Source organism: Ptychodera flava, chromosome 4 (genome assembly GCF_041260155.1).
Source record: "Ptychodera flava strain L36383 chromosome 4, AS_Pfla_20210202, whole genome shotgun sequence".
Taxonomy (NCBI): domain Eukaryota; kingdom Metazoa; phylum Hemichordata; class Enteropneusta; family Ptychoderidae; genus Ptychodera; species Ptychodera flava.
The window spans coordinates 41851760-41869327 of record NC_091931.1 but is presented as its reverse complement, the minus strand read 5'-3'; the positions used below and the strand labels follow the sequence as shown (position 1 = coordinate 41869327).

Genomic DNA, 17568 nt, shown 5'->3' with positions numbered 1-17568 from the left:
GTAAAGCTTAAGGTCTCCAAATTTAAATTTCACTGTCTTTGAGGAAAAAGTAATGAAAAATTATTATAGATTTAGCCGTACTGATGTGTTGTCTAAAATTCGTGATATAAGGATCAAATGTACCTTTGGAGAAAGGTGTCGACTTAGCACTGTTTCTCTTTAATTCTTCTCGTGTTCAAATACCACGCTCTTGTAAGCAAAGTCAAAATACTCCAAATTGTTCTACCTGTGGATTTAATGAAAGGGTCTGTTTTCTAGGAATGGATGGAACAGGTTTTCACTCAAAATGTAGAGTCGAGAAAGAATGATCCTCGTTTTCCACTCCCTTTGCGGTATTATTACGAACGAAACCGCATTCTGCCGTAAGTGGATCAGGTTTAGCACCAAAAGATAAAGTCTTATGAGCAGTTTTTTACGAAACCGCCATATCACGCAAGATCTATTTCATGTGTACAATACTGCCTGTTCATAGTGAAAATTTAGCGACACGATTAGTGAATGACATTTATGCAGACCGACAAAAAGACAGTTATTCTCCTTGGTTATTGTTCATGAGGAGCAAAAAACCCAAACTTCTGGCAATGCCGAACTCATGAAACAGAATATAATATTTCCTTCTATGGCTATTAGTTGCAAGTTGCTACTGAAGTATAATTTTGATCCGAAATGCTACGCGAAACAAGTAATTCTTCCTGTTTGGCTCTGAAGAGTTGAACTGACGTGCCCATATCTTCATCAAATGAGTTGAAATTCCGTGACGTACAAAGCGGAGAAAGGACAATCTGAAGGGGTTTTCAAAATACAATCTTGTATCTTGAAGAGCATCAGTTAACAATTATCAAAGGAGCTGCAGCGTAAGCTAGAAGCGACGGCATCTCATTGGCTGTTTGCTAAGGGTGTTTCTGTATCCTAAGCACCAGTTGTCATGTATACATCCTGGGTAGTTAGCCGGCGCTTAATGGTGTGCTAGGCATATTCGGAGCAGATTGGTGCTCGTCGGGGAGGCATTCTCAGTCATACCGCAGCATTTGTGAGTACTGTGGACGCTCTCTCCGCACTTTCAGTGGACAAAACAGTCATTTGCAACTATATCGGACACTTCCTCTCACGAAAGTCTGCGAATGAAGATGACAAAATACATTGAGGTGAGTTCAAAGCATACTTTTAATTTCTATACTCGGGCAAAAAAGTGATTATAGCAGCGTTGGCTGATGAAAATATTATTCTTATAACAACTCAAGAAAACTGTTGCGAAAAGAATGTACTGCAGTTGTGGCAATTGCATCCAATAGTTGGCTCGCTGATTATTTCAGAAGAGCTTTATAGCATTCGTGTGTACGACATGCGTTCACACATTAGTACTGGTGGATCGCTTACACTTCATAAAGGCTCCTCGTCTCGCTCAATTACGTTTGAGAAGAGAACGTACGTAACTGTGCCTTCCAAGAAGATTTGTTTCAAAGTACCTGCAATTTAGTGAACCACTTCCGTTTTCAGACGTGAACTTTCCTCCGTCATAGTTTTAATCCGTCATGCAGTTATAGAAGAAAACACTGGACAAAACATTCACTTGTAAATGTGTGGCAATCTTTTCCTTTTCTTTTCATATTTTCTTCGCGTTTAAGAGAGCAAAAGGCAATTTAGTGAAAACAGCTTGTAAATCGTCAGCGGACACACATGTAGGGAATAAATTCTAATTGGTGGTTTAAATCAGTAATTTAAACCACTGTAACGTAATAATGTGATCTTTCAGAATGAGTAATGTCACTGGAACATGAATCATATCGAGGCAAGTCAAATCAGAGGTGCACTTTTGGCTCTGTATTTTCATTACCATACCGGGCGTTGGCATGTGTACAATCTATACTTTCCAAAGCTGTTCAAGTTATAGGGTGTAGCTCTGAATCGTGATAAATAACTGCCGTGCAGCACCTGGATAAGTTGTTGACGTGAAAGTATTTTTGTCAATTTGAAAGCAAATTATGAAACCATGGAAGCATACTTAAATCTAACATTGCCATGGAATCGACGCATTTCATTAGCAAATAGCGAAAATAAAAGAAAACCTAGCCGTTGGTGATAATTTTAAAATTATTTTTCCCTTAACACACAATGCTGAAAAGTCAGGCCCTAAAACAGAAGGCAAGATTAAAAGATGAGATACTGATTACAACTGAGATGAGTTGGTTTTTATTTGATTGCGGTACCATCAGGGATAGTCGTTACTGTCGCTGTGATCTTCGCCGCCCGTAAATATAAACGACAATGATGCTAACAAACGAATTCTTCATGACGCAACTGTTTCTTTTCAAGTCGCCGAGAATTCACGTAAAGCCAGCCGATTCTCCTTTGTCCGCTAACCTTTCTGACGATATAGTCTGATGCCATTCAATTTTCACTTTTCCTCCTCCGCATCCAAGAAATTGGCACGGCTCATATGTTGCCACGGAAACGCCTGGAACATATTTGCCCGAAAGACAACTCCATCATAAATTACGATTTATTGCAAAACCCTTATGTGCGGAGGAAGTTCTCTTATACACAACTCAAATAGGGAAATCTCTCGACGCTCGATTAGGCGAAGCGGATATCAGGGTTGCATTTGTCAATCATCAATGCAAGCATCGTTCCTATTCATCTTTCTCAAAGAGGGCCCATGTTTTGCCCCAAAAATCGATTTTTAAATGATCAGAGCTGTAGCGTCCTTTGTGGCGATGTTGTGGCTCTCACGCGATCACTTTAAAAAGTCAATCAAGATATCGACAAAAACAACATTTGCAAACGTCTAGACGGAAGGCCTGACTTCACCTCGGACTCATTTACAAGTCAGTGTGTGAATAGAGAAATACAAAGTGCGCAAACTTACGTGAAGGTGCTATTTACATTTGTACCTCCATCACTGTGTTTACTAAGAGCAAAGGTTTTCAAAATACGTGCAATTTACCCTTGGGGCAAGTAAATGACGATACTGCATTATATGAATGGTGAGCATTTCGGATAAAATTTTGACATACATGCGTCACACTACCGTCCACAAAGACGAAAAGGGGAATATTTTAAAGAAATATTGACTGCATTGTGCGTACTGTAAGCTGTGTTCATTTCTAACGACACTCACGTGCAAAGAAAGATTAATTACAATCTCGAAGTCGCAGGAAATTCAATAAAATGTTGGTAGCGTCCACTTGTCATTCGTGAGAGCGACAGTACATGGCATGCAGTATGCACTCAAAATGTGAATCGTTAACACTCATTTTACAACATAAAAATTTGACAAACTTAAACGAAGTCTGCAGTTCAATTCAGCGTGTCACGCAGTCGTACTGATATTATCGGTAGGGCGATATTACGGAAGGTGATTTATTGTGTGAAGTGAACGTTTAATTACCTGGGGTTACAGCTAGAAACCATCAAATGCTCAAAAGTTCTCCTTTACCTTTATGAAAAACAGATTAGCAACCTTGACATTAGGAAAGGTACCGTCTGGTCGTGTCGTTGATCGCTAGATATGAATTTATTAGTGTAAAAAGATCTAGAAAGACAGCATAATTGAAAAGCTTGATCTGGGTCCGTTACCCAGTGAATCTAGGGAACTCACGTTGTTCATTTCAGTTTTCGTAGTACTTATATAAAACGCAGAAATTCTGTGACACAGACAATTTACATAAATTCACCTCTCTTCGATCATTTCTGGATAGGAGAGAACTTCATGTCAACTACGGGCCTTGAAAGCTAAGGGGAATAATATAGCGCACTAAAGAATGGTTGTGGACAATCAGTGTTGACATAGTGAAATAATCTATGGGATTGAGTTCACGTGGTCACAGTTTATCATTTCAGATTTTATCAAAGCAGTCAAACGAGAAAATACGAAAAAGTCAAATGAGAGCTCAGATATTGCATTTGGAAATATACGCGCTGTTAGACACAATGCCATAGCTTCCCAAAGTACCAGACAGTGTGTGTGATTAATTCACCACAGTCCACAGTTTTACGTATGGTATCACAGTATGGCACGCCAACGTTTTTAATTATTGAAACCGTCGAATGACAACCCACGAATACAGAATTCCTGTTATTTTGTCGATTTTTTCCGTCAACTTGAAGATATTAGACTTATAACGATCTGCCAGTGTTAAGGTAATACACGCCTTGAAGTCTTAAACGTTTGCTCAGACTTTCCGTAAACTAGATATTTTAAACCATTCCCTTACGAAATCAAGAATAAAACCAGGGGTCACCGTGTAAAATTAGGTACCAGACAACAAGTTACTCAATATTTACTTACACTTAAAATTCATAATCCCTATGTTAACTCTATGTGGAATAATGAAATTTTCGATTTTCAAAAAAGGTAATCCTTTATTCACTCAATGAGCTTCAAACTGAGCCCTCACAAGTAGTTGATAAAAACAGAATTGTAAAAGTTTCTGAGGTTGAATATCTGTTCCGAGCCGCATACATCGACAGCTGTCATAGCATCTAACCAAAAGACACATGGCAGATACTTTATCGTTAAATTAGTCGAGGTAAATCTATTTTTTCTAATCGCCATCCACCATTGTTGATGTTTTTGATACCCAGCCCTTACAAGTTAAAAACTAAACCTTTTCCACAAATTTACGCAATATTGTTCACTACCACGAACTTGAAACTCTTCAACCGATTCTGAACAACCTACGTTCAAGCTGACTATGCATTTCATACAACGACCGCTCTGTCGCTGACTCAACTCTTGATTTCATATTCGTTTTCTCTTGGCCGTTTTACCCTGAATTTCGTTATCAACTTCGAACACACTCTAAAAAAAGACGGCGGATCTATGAAAGACTTTGGATCCTTTCAGTGAAATTTGAAAGACGACCCAATGTTCCGCTGAACAAGTCGTCTCGCCACAGAGGATGTATCTCCGCGGGACGTTAATGTAGGCTGCTGATTGTATTGAATGGGTTTATACAAACTTATACTTTTGCACGGCCTTTAAATATAGCTGAATGAGATTTCATAGTTGCGATAGATGAACTGTCGCAACCCTCGGTACATTTCAGCCGGTTAATTCCCATTGAGACACGGTATGCGAAGTTCTGAACTATTTCTTTAAGTGTTAGATTTGAAGTATACGCATTCATTAGCCGTTAGAAGGTGCAGCCTTAACAACGACGATGAAGCCTTCAATATTTACGGCACACCATGGAGCTTGCTAGTGATACATTGAGCCTATCGTTATTACTTAACAGTTATTGATAACAGTCTTCGCGACGCCGCCTTTGTTCTTCGGGCGGTTTATTAACGTGTGCCAGTGCACGTAATGTGTATATTGCACAATACATATTTCACTGGTACACAATTTACTAATGTGGCAGCCCACTCGGCTTCAATAAGGCATAAAATCGCTCAACATCTGAGTATAAACGGTATTGTTTGGAGTTCCCCCCCCCCCCCCCCCCCCCCCCCCCCCCCCCCCCGTTGTGAAAATAATGTTGAATGGTACATTAACTGTAATCTTGAGATGGAAAAAACTATCACTGGTCGATATGGATATTTACAGTTTAGAAAAGTGCCTGTCCTGCCCGTGTCGTTGATGTCCTAGGCTTTGTCTGAAAATGTTACTATCGCGTGGTACTCTGCAGATACCTTGCTGTAAAAACGATTTAGGCACAGCCCTGGTACATGTGATGACTTGATAACTATCGCTGTCATTCCGCGAGTTACTCTTTCAGATAACACTTCTCATTCTTACGACAGCTAGCAGTACACAGTTTAACGCTTTGGCGGGTACACAGATTATATATGACATGTAATTGTAATATCTCGTTAAAGCGTATCGTACTTTCAAACCTAACAAAATCACATTTTCCTTGTGGCTTCCTATAAGACAATGCTCCCGGCTTCTTTCATGCCAACATTGTTAAGTGACAGAAGATCGATCTCATATTCGTTTCAGAGGTAGAGTTGTTGAACATTTGTAGCAGGACTTGTAATTTTAGATTTTATACTCTTAATGCGAGGAATGCATGACAATGCGGCAACGTTAATACATTAATATAGCTAGGTCATTGAACATCTAACATTAATGAAAGCAAATAGACTTTATGTTATTATCGTTCTCAAAGCTGGTGGTCACATTATCTTTGTCAGCTAGCTACAGCTGAAACTAATTAGTGTAAGCAGTTTCATTGCAGTTCACTGCAGTAGCTTCGCTGTCTAATACTGAAAATGGTTGTATTTTTCGGGAGCTTTTCTCGATGATTGTGCATGATCATACCTTTATATATCGTCTACTTTGCATAACTTTAATTATTTTAATGCAAATTACACTAATGTAATTACACGTCGAAAATGGATATCTTATCACTAATACTCTCTTTCATGATCCAAAAAACCAACGGGATCAAAGTGCAAATTTTTCGATTAGCGAACTTCAGCGAATTGAACGATACGTGAAATTGAAAATAGCTTTATGTCGCTGTGTTTATGCTCTGGCGATATGAAATATATCATTTTCATAAAAACAAGATGGTCAAAACTTAATTTGCTCGATGAATATTAAGAGTCCAGACAAGATCAGCAAAGACTCGAAAAAAAATTGAGTTGGAAAATCTGTCCTCAAAGTACATTACTTATTCAAACCACTTATCATATTTAATTAAATCAAAAGATGGAATCTATGATGTGAGTTCTAATTGAGAACAAGCCTTTGAGTATATTTTTCAATTCAAATGTTGTATCTTGTCACACATTTTTCTCGGGGTGACATGTTTTTGGTGTCCCTACAAATTCATATTGCATTTGCCTCATGTCGGTGTGTTAATTCCAGGCAATTGGCAAAGTTATAAAAAATATACGGAGATGTATGCAAGCTCAAGTTGCCTGGGTAGAGTCGAACCAACACTAAGAGGTGAATTAGTCATGTTCATGATTTCAACATAACCCTTTCATCAAGGTATTTTCGATCTAACAGAAAACCCGTTAATTACAAACGGTATTCACTGAATTCTTAACTGAACAGTAATATATTTCAGAGTTAGGCTACATTTAAAATTTTCAACCGAAATGCAAGGATGTAATGTCATTTACGTTCATCAAAATGTTCGATTACCTTGAGTGAATATACCCGTACTTCTTTTGTGATACAGAATTGGATTCAATAATTGGATGATTTATTTGCTGTTCATTATTTTGCGAAGTGTAAGTGAGTTTTGACTATAATGGGAGTAGCTAAGTACGACTCGCAATTACTCCACCTTCCGGAATTTTACTACATCAACCCTGAACTTTTCGTAACCCCTTTGAAATAATGTTGGCCGTCATCAACTGAAAGTATGCAGTTAAATTTGCGTTTGTTATTCTCCTATGTTTTATCAGTTGTTGCTTACACGCAGGAGGAACCGTGGCGCAAACTTCACTATAACAGGTGACGCTATGTAGTTGTGAACGAGACGCGACCGAATAAGAGTCTTCATACAAGAATAGTTTCTACTGGAGCTTACGTATACCGATTCATGTACGGTTGCCTCCCTATAATCACAACTTAGTGGCCATGATCACAAAATCTGAGAAAAAAGTTTAAAATTATGTGAATTCGGGACCGTGAAAGGGAAGGTAAAAAACTACATGTATGTAAAGTGCAGAGGAGAAAACAATTTATAAATGGTATAAGACCAAAACTGACAGATGGAATGTGCACTTGAAATTACGACAAGCCAAATAGATTAAAGAGAGATATAAAGCACAGACGCCTAAAATGGCGATACTGCAATAAATTGTAGTTGATTACAATCGATGTGGTTTAGCAGTTTATGTTAAGGATTTCGTGACATTTGAATAAGACGGTAAAGTCGTTAACAGAACAGTCTTTGAGCGAATTGTACTAACGGAAGTCAAACCCGATGCACAGGCTGGAAATCCCAGCTTGGAAAAAGATAAAACTTGTACAGAGACTGTAAAACTACAGAATGTCTTTTGTGAAAAATAACCTTAAAGTTTCAACATGCCTTCTTCATATAGGATATTATTTATAAGGTAGATTGTCTAAAGGCGCATTTTATCCACCGTCCTTCCAGACTTGAGGAAATGTGTTTTAACAAGTCAATGATGCAAACTCGGTCATGATAGTGTGTTTGTAATTTAGACGGTGTCTATCGAGAAAAAACAAAATGAGCAATACATTAGCCTGCAATAGGCGACCGAGTGATTTGAGAAACAGGTGGTAATCGAGGAGATAATTGTCTAAGTGCGTGGAGGTGCTCTGTCTTACTAAGATTTGGCAGCTAATTATAGCCATAAAGCCGGAAATTTAGGCTCTGCCCTGCCGACGTACATTCGTCTTAATTCAAGCCATGGTACGGGCAAATGAATCCATAAAATCGGATAAAAGTGTTGTCACTGAGACGGTTCATTTATAGCCTGGGAAGCTATGAAGATGTGATGAATAGTAAACATGTAGGGACCGGTGACCTTGGACTTGCCAACTTTGTAGGAAAGGTGCTCATCTTTATTTTCTAAAGCAAGGACTCACTAAATATCTACGTGGACGTGTTTTAGCTAAAGAATCGACTGCTGTTTCTCGAATAAGTTGATATTAAATACAATTTACAGTGGGTATTCTCTTGACATAACAGCATTAAGTTTACAAGCGTGACTGGAGTTGAACAGAATAAGTAATGGTTAACTGAGGTTGCTATCTTACGAGTGCAATAATTAGAGGTATACTGCTCAATAGATGGTTCACGGGAACAGTACAGTGCAGAACAAACCAGCGTCAGAAAGAGAGAGAGAGAGAGAGAGAGAGAGAGAGAGAGAGAGAGAGAGAGAGAGAGAGAGAGAGAGAGAGAGTGTGTGTGTGTGTGTGTGTGTGTGTGTGTGTGTGTGTGTGTGTGTGTGTGTGTGAGTGTCTATCCCATCCATTTAAGGCGTTGTTGTGTGTATGGCAATTCCTATTATTATATAAACAAGTAAATCATGTTAGATATGAAAGTGGTCTCGTTGTAAAGAAAGATGTCATTAATACCATCCGATGTCATTCATCTGAGACATAAATTACACCCTTTTCATTAGCTAACAAGATCTGCCGTAAGGGTTCAGTCTTTGTTATCCAGAATAGCCTAGATTTTAAGGTTTTGAGCAGTACAAGCAGGCATTGGCTCTTTTAAATGTCAGCATATGGTACGGTGGGCGGCGAAACTTATGATAGCAAATTTGAGACTATCATTTAGTCATCAAACCCATCTGAAACTTGACGATCTGAGTTAAATGCAACCGAAGATTTATTGTTGCCAAGACAACAGAGGCGACGAACATTGTCTTCATTATAATTGTTTTACTAAATATGATTGTACAGTGAAACCACTGGAACATGATCTCTGAATAAAACACTTAGAAACGTTACAATCCTTTCGCTGAGTTTTGCTGTATTTTCGAATAACAAAATACATAAATCGGCAAATATATGTCAAAGGGACAATTCAGAGGAGCAGTTCTTGAAAATCCTCAACCTAAAATGCATAAATCAATCAAATTTAAAGAAGGGGGAAGAACAATTTTCAAAAAATTTCTGTTTCTATTTTTAACAGCAGTTGCACATAAATACAATGCAAAGAGATGGCAAGCAACTGGGCATGAATGTAACAACGTCGCCATAGTATATAATTATAATATCTTGTATCTCCCATCCTATATTCACATTTAAAAGGACACTTTTCATCTTGCAGGTATGGTGTTTCCTCTTGCTGTTCTATGCTATGGTCACAGCACGTAAGTATTATGTTAATTCTCAACATTTAAATAAACTTGCTGAACACAATTTACGTCGACGTCCTTGAACCAGACAATATATTGGTTGTAGACCGTAACGGTCGCCGAGATGACATTACCTCGAAATTATATGCGTCCTTTTTTTTCTCAATTCGATGAATGAAACGTTCCAACATCGTTAAACGTATTTGAAAAGCTAGCTCTCGCTGCATTTGTGAGTGTTTCAGACCTTTTAATTGATGACAGAAACCAAACTCAACTACACAGCTCAACGCTTGTTTTTGTGCCTACTGGTTTTCATACATACATGCACATTCTTGCGTTTTATCTTCTATAGACCATCCTGGGGAAACCGTTATGTTGCATACACGAAAGCGAAACGTTCACATTATGAACTATATTACAGCAATACTGACACAGTTGCGGGTGATTTAGTTTGTTAGGTGTTAGGTCATTACAGAGACAATAGCTGTAACTTTTGGCAATTCACTTTTCACTTGTTTGAGAAAACAAAATGACTTCTTGTTCCGCTTCTCTAATGTATGTTGAAAAGTATATCAGCCTTGCCGTTCGCTGCATCCCGTGAGGTAAGCAATGCTGTTGTTGAAAAAGAAATTCTAGTCCGGACTGATTCAGTTAATCAACATTAACATTCGACATGATTACAAACACACACACACACACTGGCTGAATTGACAAGTTGCACTCCAGGCATTTCAACATTATTTTTGGAGTAGAACAAGATACTGTATTTTATAGACGGAACAAATAATAATTGAAAATAGATCAACAAGTGACAGCGAGTGAGCAGGTTCGTACATGGTACGGGTAGAGTTAGATAGCCGGTACTGTTGGAATGTCCCAAGAGTAAGCTTACTTCTCAGCTGCCGCATACAAATACCTTCAATGACATTATTTCATAAAAAAATTCACCGACCTTGTCAGGTGTGCCAATAAACCATAATATATAGTCAGGGCACTTCATCCTTATGACGATTTCTCTTGTGAGAAGGTGAAGGCGACGCTAGGATAAATGAAGACTAGCTCAATTCAAATTCTGCAGTAAATCATAATTTTTTATATCTCAAGACGAGTTTTGCGATCACTCCATAATGAAAAGTAATCATGAGAATTCACCGATACCTTACTGACTCTCATGGAGACATGATAGTTAATCTAAAACGGATAATTGTTAGGTAAACGGACTTCTTCTCGGGTGTTTTACAATGCTTCACCATTGGATACCTAACCTTCAATGTAAATTGAATTGGAAGAGCATGTTATATAGAGGCCCAAGTGCTCGAATAGCAACTTTGAGAGAGTGACTGACTGACTGACTGAGTGAGTGACTGTCATGAATAACTGATGCATGTTATGCAAGTGTAGTGTAATGCAATGTTTTGCGCGAGTTTTGGCAGTTACTTTATATGCCATGCGTGTCTCAACGGACACAATAAGTGTAGCATAATTCCGTTTATTGCAAATGTTTCTTCAAAGACATGTACAACACGATTGGAACTAATTTGGGATGATTGGATGGTGAAGTAATGCCGATTTGATCTACAAATGTAATCTCATCTGCCTTTCTTTTTAAGTTATACACTTGTTTTTATGAGTAATTTGTGATATTGCAACATTCAGCTATATGGCACCTATCACTTTTGAGAAATTTGAAAAATGTGAAAATCCAATTATCCCGAATTAGTTCCAATCGTGTTTTACGTGTAATGTTGCTGGTGCACGCTGCTATAGAGTGTTGCCATCGCATGTATACATATCTTCTGATTTTATTACCGTAATAACATCGATTCCCCTAATCGATCAATCATGGAAATAAACTTTATCAACAAATAGTCAGCACAGTTTCAGTAAAGGTCGCATGGCATCAAAAAACACAAGTCCGCTTCTTTGTACAATCATCATGGTTAAAAAACAGCGTCGTCTCTTAATCGCCGAGGTTTGCCGAATCTCTGGTAATAAAATACCGTTGGTAACGTAAATTGAACTATATCCAGTGAGATTAGAAGCGGCGACAGCGAGACACCACATAGAACAGTCCCAGCGAAATATGCCATGTGTGCAGAACAATGACCGTTCCGTCACTAGCCGAGGAGTCGATTGACTTTAAAATGAAGTCAATGAAGCTGTGAATCCAGTTACCTGTTGACATCTCTTTTGAATAAGCATCAATGTCGTTGGTGAGTAGGTTTGATATTCAAATTTTGAAAGTAAAAACACAAGGCTCTCAAGAATCGGACTTCCCTGAAGTAATAAGTCATGGGTTATTCGTGGTCGAATGATTTGTGATTATACATGTATGTAGTTCGTGTTCCAATAACACGTTCTCTTTAAAATGTATGGACAAGTTACGACAGTCTGCACCGTTGTTAACTACCGCTCAAAACCTCGTCAAGTCATGCTTTTAAGTGCTTCAGAGATAGAATTATTGCAGTAAAGGTTCGACAAACTTTAAAAGACTCGCCGAATGATTTACCTCAAAGCTTTGGAAAAGCCAAGCAGATGAGTACGTCTGTTCATCTAATTTAAGTTTTTTAATATTCATTGAGTTGGTGATGTTGATTCAACATTTCGTACCAAAAGTAGGACCTCATCGGGTAAAAACATTTCTACAAATGAAGATACAGAAAAAATAAAATAAGATTACTATTCTTTTTTGCAAAAGTAAAAAACCATTCGAAGTAAATTCCAATGGGCGTAGAGTCGTTGAAATTCCTACCGTGTATGTTTGGCGCAAAAGCGGCAGTGTAGAATTGCTATAAGTGGTTATTTATAATAGTTGATCAGGGCGTCGACGGCAATTGATATTATTTAGGCCTATATAAGCCGCAAAGAACAATTAGCTAAGAATGTTAACGTTGAGGCCGCTAGGTGTTCGAATTCGATTGAAAACTAGCCGTATTTGAAGTCCAGACAGACTCTATTTTTGTTACACGAGGCATATCATTCTCTTTATTTATTTTGACTCTAATCATTATATATATATATATATATATATATATATATATATATATATATATATATATATATATATACATCAAGTTCCCTTGATTACAACTATGGCTGGAATTCAAAATGAAATAGAAATAAAAGAAATAATAATATGCAACAAACGGAACTTATTCTAACGATGTGGAAACACCGTCTATGGCTGGAAGGATAGAGAACCCAGAAAGGGAGGCTTACTTAATTAGTTCCCTGTGCAATGACGCGATTGAATAAGCTTTAATGGATAGGAATGATCACAAATGAAAAATAAATAAATAAATATGTCATGAAATAGCTATAGGATCACAGATGGAAAGTAAATAAACTTGGTATAAAACTTACCCTTGGCGGAATAATTTAAGCGAAGATGACAAACTGACCGAAAATAAGAAAACGCAGAGTAATTTAGAGATGGAAATTGCGGTAGAATCGGTTAAAGGATATAATTACAGCTGTACCGTCTTAGGAGCAAATAATCTTCTATATTATCAGGTGGCGCTTTCATAAATATTTCTGTGTAAGAAATGTTCAAAATGCAAGGTGGCATTTCAGAGACAGTCAAGATCTAAGTGTAGGTGCTCGTCTACGTCACCGACCTTACCAAAAGTTGCTGTCGTAACAAACAACAAATAATTATGGTAGTATCACGGTAATGTGGACAATAAATCATGAGATGGTGTAAATGATGTATTTTAACTGTTAGACTGTAAAACATCATTATAGGAGTTAAAGAGAGGGTCAAGGAATACATATATCTACCATCGTGAGAATTTTCCTTACAAACTGAAGTAAAACAGTAGCAAGTATACGTGTTCAACAAATGAAATCACTGATTTTCCCTCCAGTCGTACACGTTCAGAGGGTAAGATAAAAAAGGAATTGATGTCACCACGACCATAAATTCTCGGTGGTAGGGTCGAAATGTTGATATTAATATCTAACTCTTCAAGGTTGTATGGTGTGTATTTTCTAAATGAACACTGTACCTCGCACTACAAAGTATTTCAACCTTAAGGCGCTCTAAGCCGTTATCGAATGAATCAATCCCGTACCTGGCACCTATGACACTGACAGCAAATGATGGGAACAGAAAATAACCTGATTCTCTCAAATTTGATTTCCTTGGGGAGACATAAGTATGAAATAGATGATCATACGCAGACCAGTCTCAACTGTTTCAACAACCGATCCTTCCCTGCAAATTTTGCTGTGACTTCTTGTTTACTGTTTTTTTTCTAAAAAGCACCCGTCACGAAATTTCTTTCAAAATTATAAAGGTTGAACATTACCGTGAATGTTTCATTGAAAAACCATCGTTTTAAAAATCGACTTTATAACGTTGTGGGGGTGTTTGTACGTTTTGTTGACTTTCGGTCGCGTTGACGGATGTGTTAAAGTTCTATTTCTCTTTCTTCCTGTAGTTTCCGTCAGTATCAACTATTAGTGAATAATACACATTGTTAACATCCACGTCACGTGTATCGTCTATCCTCACTGGAATGGTTTGAAAACCGTGGATGAAAATACTTAACAAGCAATATTACATCGTTTGAAGTAACCATTTACAAGCCCTGAATTTAGTACATACGACAAGAGAAGGTCTGGCAAGGGTTAAGAGAAGATGATGAGTCACAATTTGATGTATGATTCAACTACAGTATGTATGTATGTATGTATGTATGTATGTATGTATGTATGTATGTATGTATGTATGTATGTATGTATGTAAGTATGTATGTATGTATGTATGTATGTATGTATGTATGTATGTATGTATGCTCGCATGTATATAGGTCAAATACAACTTCATGTTTAGAATAGCCAAGCTCTTATCTATCTTGCAGACACCATCGGCCGTGTATTTTTTCCGTGACGTTGCGATGGTGACTCAGGGAAACTTAACAGGCATCCAATCGCATCATTGACGCATTGTGTGACTGAAATACAAAACTGTGACAAGGCGGATCGCACGTACTCAGAATCACTGGCATGGTTGCTTCATATGTTTGCTTTCTTTCCTGACTGCTACCATGGCAACAGGAGAATAAAGTGCACCTGACCTGCTCCGCAGGAAAACTGTTGGGAATTTTCTGGACAGAAATGCCAGTACCATTTCCGTCAAAGTATTTAAGAGTTACCGTCTGATGTCTAATCGTCTGCTATCATTGTAAAGTGACGTAGAGGTTGATGGGAAGGGTCACTTACTTCGAACACATAAACATACGCTCTAACTTTAATAAAATTCCTCCGCAGTCGATTTAAGGTATTTCCCGCCTCGAAAATTAAAGACTTGAACTTGCGCTCAAACTTCTATTGACAAACTTTTAGATATTCTCGTTCAAAATAATCAATAAATTAAAATAGGGATCACCATTCAAATTGTGGTGCTATGGAAACAAATTACCTAACATTTACTGGTATTTAATATTCAATATGGCCGCCATCCCTGTGTCAACTCTATGGGGGAAATGAAAATACAGATTTTTCACAAAACAAAAGCCGGTAAAACTTTATTCACTCCATACGCTTCAAAATGAACCCCAACAAGTGGTAGGCCAACAAAGTAATATTGTAAAAGTTTGAGAGTCCTGATATCTGTCACCGAGGCACATTCTACTTAAAATGTGCCGCTAAGCACTGTCCGAAATATCATGTCGTCACATAATCTGTGTAATGTATCTGCGTGTTTGTAAATGATTCAAAGAGAGTGAAATTCATTCGGAGACAGAAGGAAGGGAAGTGGAAGAGTGGGTGTAGATGTAGGTAGAGATGTAGTGAGGTGTTAACAGGAAGAGAGGTTGTCGACATTTTGTTGTTGATTTACGTTCTACCCTGTAGACATTCATGGAGATCATGATGATGAGTTTAGATGATGTATAAGACAACAATCTATGTAAACATTTAGACCCACAGTTTTCTTACGATCAGTGTCATCGTAGAGGCGGTTAGGGTTAGGTTACGAACATCTGTTGGAAGTTTTGAAGAGAGCTACGTGATATTTAGAAAGTGCCTATGGTCGAAGAGTTTGCGCGCCATTCAAGAAATATGAATCCAAACGTTTCCACATAGCGCGTAATGTTTTCCTGATTCATACCCTTTGTTTGTCACTCGTTTATCGTTAATCATTAGGATAGTGGTTCGGGAAAGGTTTGAATCAAAAGTAAATGGATTATATACAAAGAAACTATAATCCAAAGGGGTCAAGCAAAGGCCCTAACGTCAATTCCTTGGAAAAAGTGAGGATTGAGTGTCAATTACAGGGCATGTACGAACACTTAGTCCTGGTTGCACTTGTATAACTACAAGACCGTAATAATCCCGATTAACTTTTCTTTAAAGTTTTCCTCAGAAGAGCCTAGTGCACACTGTACTGTACGTTTTAAGACATCAATGCATTTCTTTGCTGTCGGTTAAGTCGATGAGAATTTTCACTTTAACTAGTATCTGTAGAACTGATTTTACTTGTAATAATTAAAGAGTATGTATTTATGGCGGACGGAGTGATTCGGTGAATGCATTTAAATATGTGTACATACGGCATAGTTCTCTTCACAAACGCTTTGTTATAATTATATATTGTATGAGATGAGGTAGATTTGATATCCACCGCGTAACGGTGGATATACGAATACTAAGTTTTCCGAATAACAATTTGTTATTCGGTCGGAATACTTTCGAATTCATTCATCGAAATACACTGAATGAGCTTGTCCGATGTTATTTGTCATCGCGATTGTGGAAACTGCATTCCAAGAAATAACAGTCAATTACCGAGATGAAGCCGAGTGGAAAATATCACCCTTTGCGATTTGTGTCTTCAAATGGAATGTTGTGCATGGTCGGCCGTATTATTGGTTGATTCCGGTCACGTTTTCGTTTCAATGTCTCTTCAGGCGTATAGGACTGTGAAAACATTTTCAATAACCAAGAAATTTATATGATCGAACAATCGCGCTCACTTTATCAATCTAGACCAACAAGCCGCCTGGGCTCTTGAGGGACTTTGTTTATCGAAAACTGAAACGCTATACTTTGAGAACTGTTTGACCGCAGCTCCGTTCATGTTGCATTTGTGTTGAATAGGTGGGTTAGTGGAAGTCTCCGTTTGAAATGTCTGTTCGTCGTCAATAGCATCTTTGTTGCTGGATTTATTTGTGCCTTCAGCGGCACAATATATTGCAATTAGTTTCATGTGGTGAGACTGCTGCAGCTCAAACCTTTGCCATCTGTGCAAACTTTCATCACAATCTGGATGTACCATTTAGGATAATAATACCCCTTCAGTCAATCTTCCTTACATCCAAATCGTCACAGCTTTTCCTCGAAACATCACTAGTTCCTATATTTTCACTTTTCTTCACTTAACACGTTTCAGTAAATTTTCTTGTCGATCCGTTCTCATCGGCAGATTAACCCTGTATAAAAATGCTCGTGTAATCGGGAGCGAAAGTTGTCAATTCATCGCTTTATCGCAGTTCATCCACTGTTTGGAACTTGTCTCTAAAAGTGTTGCGTTACCTTTTCCGACGAAATGCAGCTTTCAGTCAAAACACAGACATCACTACAAGGAATCTAACTGAGAATACCATTGTTGATTTCAAATACGACAATTATTCGGACACATTAGCAGTAACACTGAAACAACATAAATTTTACCTTTGCACACTTGATCTCAAGAAATAGAATCTCGGATTGTACATAAGACACATCGGTAAATAATAATTATTTTTTAAAGGAGATATATTGGGTTACTGTGAAACACGATTACACTTATTCTTACATCACCGTGAGTCAGTTGCTGTGACCCTG

The 17568-nt window shown here is 37.9% G+C and overlaps 1 protein-coding gene across 3 annotated transcripts in view; it reads left to right on the top strand.

Moving 5' to 3' along the window:
• The first annotated feature begins 828 nt into the window (after window positions 1-828).
• LOC139131806 (adhesion G protein-coupled receptor L4-like) overlaps window positions 829-17568 on the top strand; it is a 49424-nt gene continuing 32684 nt past the window's right edge. For 2 of the 3 annotated variants that reach the window (XM_070698078.1, XM_070698079.1), the window contains exons 1-2: window positions 829-1145; window positions 9711-9753. In XM_070698078.1, the coding sequence (XP_070554179.1) occupies window positions 1122-1145; window positions 9711-9753 (67 nt within the window). In that variant the 5' untranslated portion in view covers window positions 829-1121. The remainder of the gene's footprint in view (window positions 1146-9710; window positions 9754-17568) is intronic. The other variant, XM_070698077.1, reaches the window with a different exon arrangement.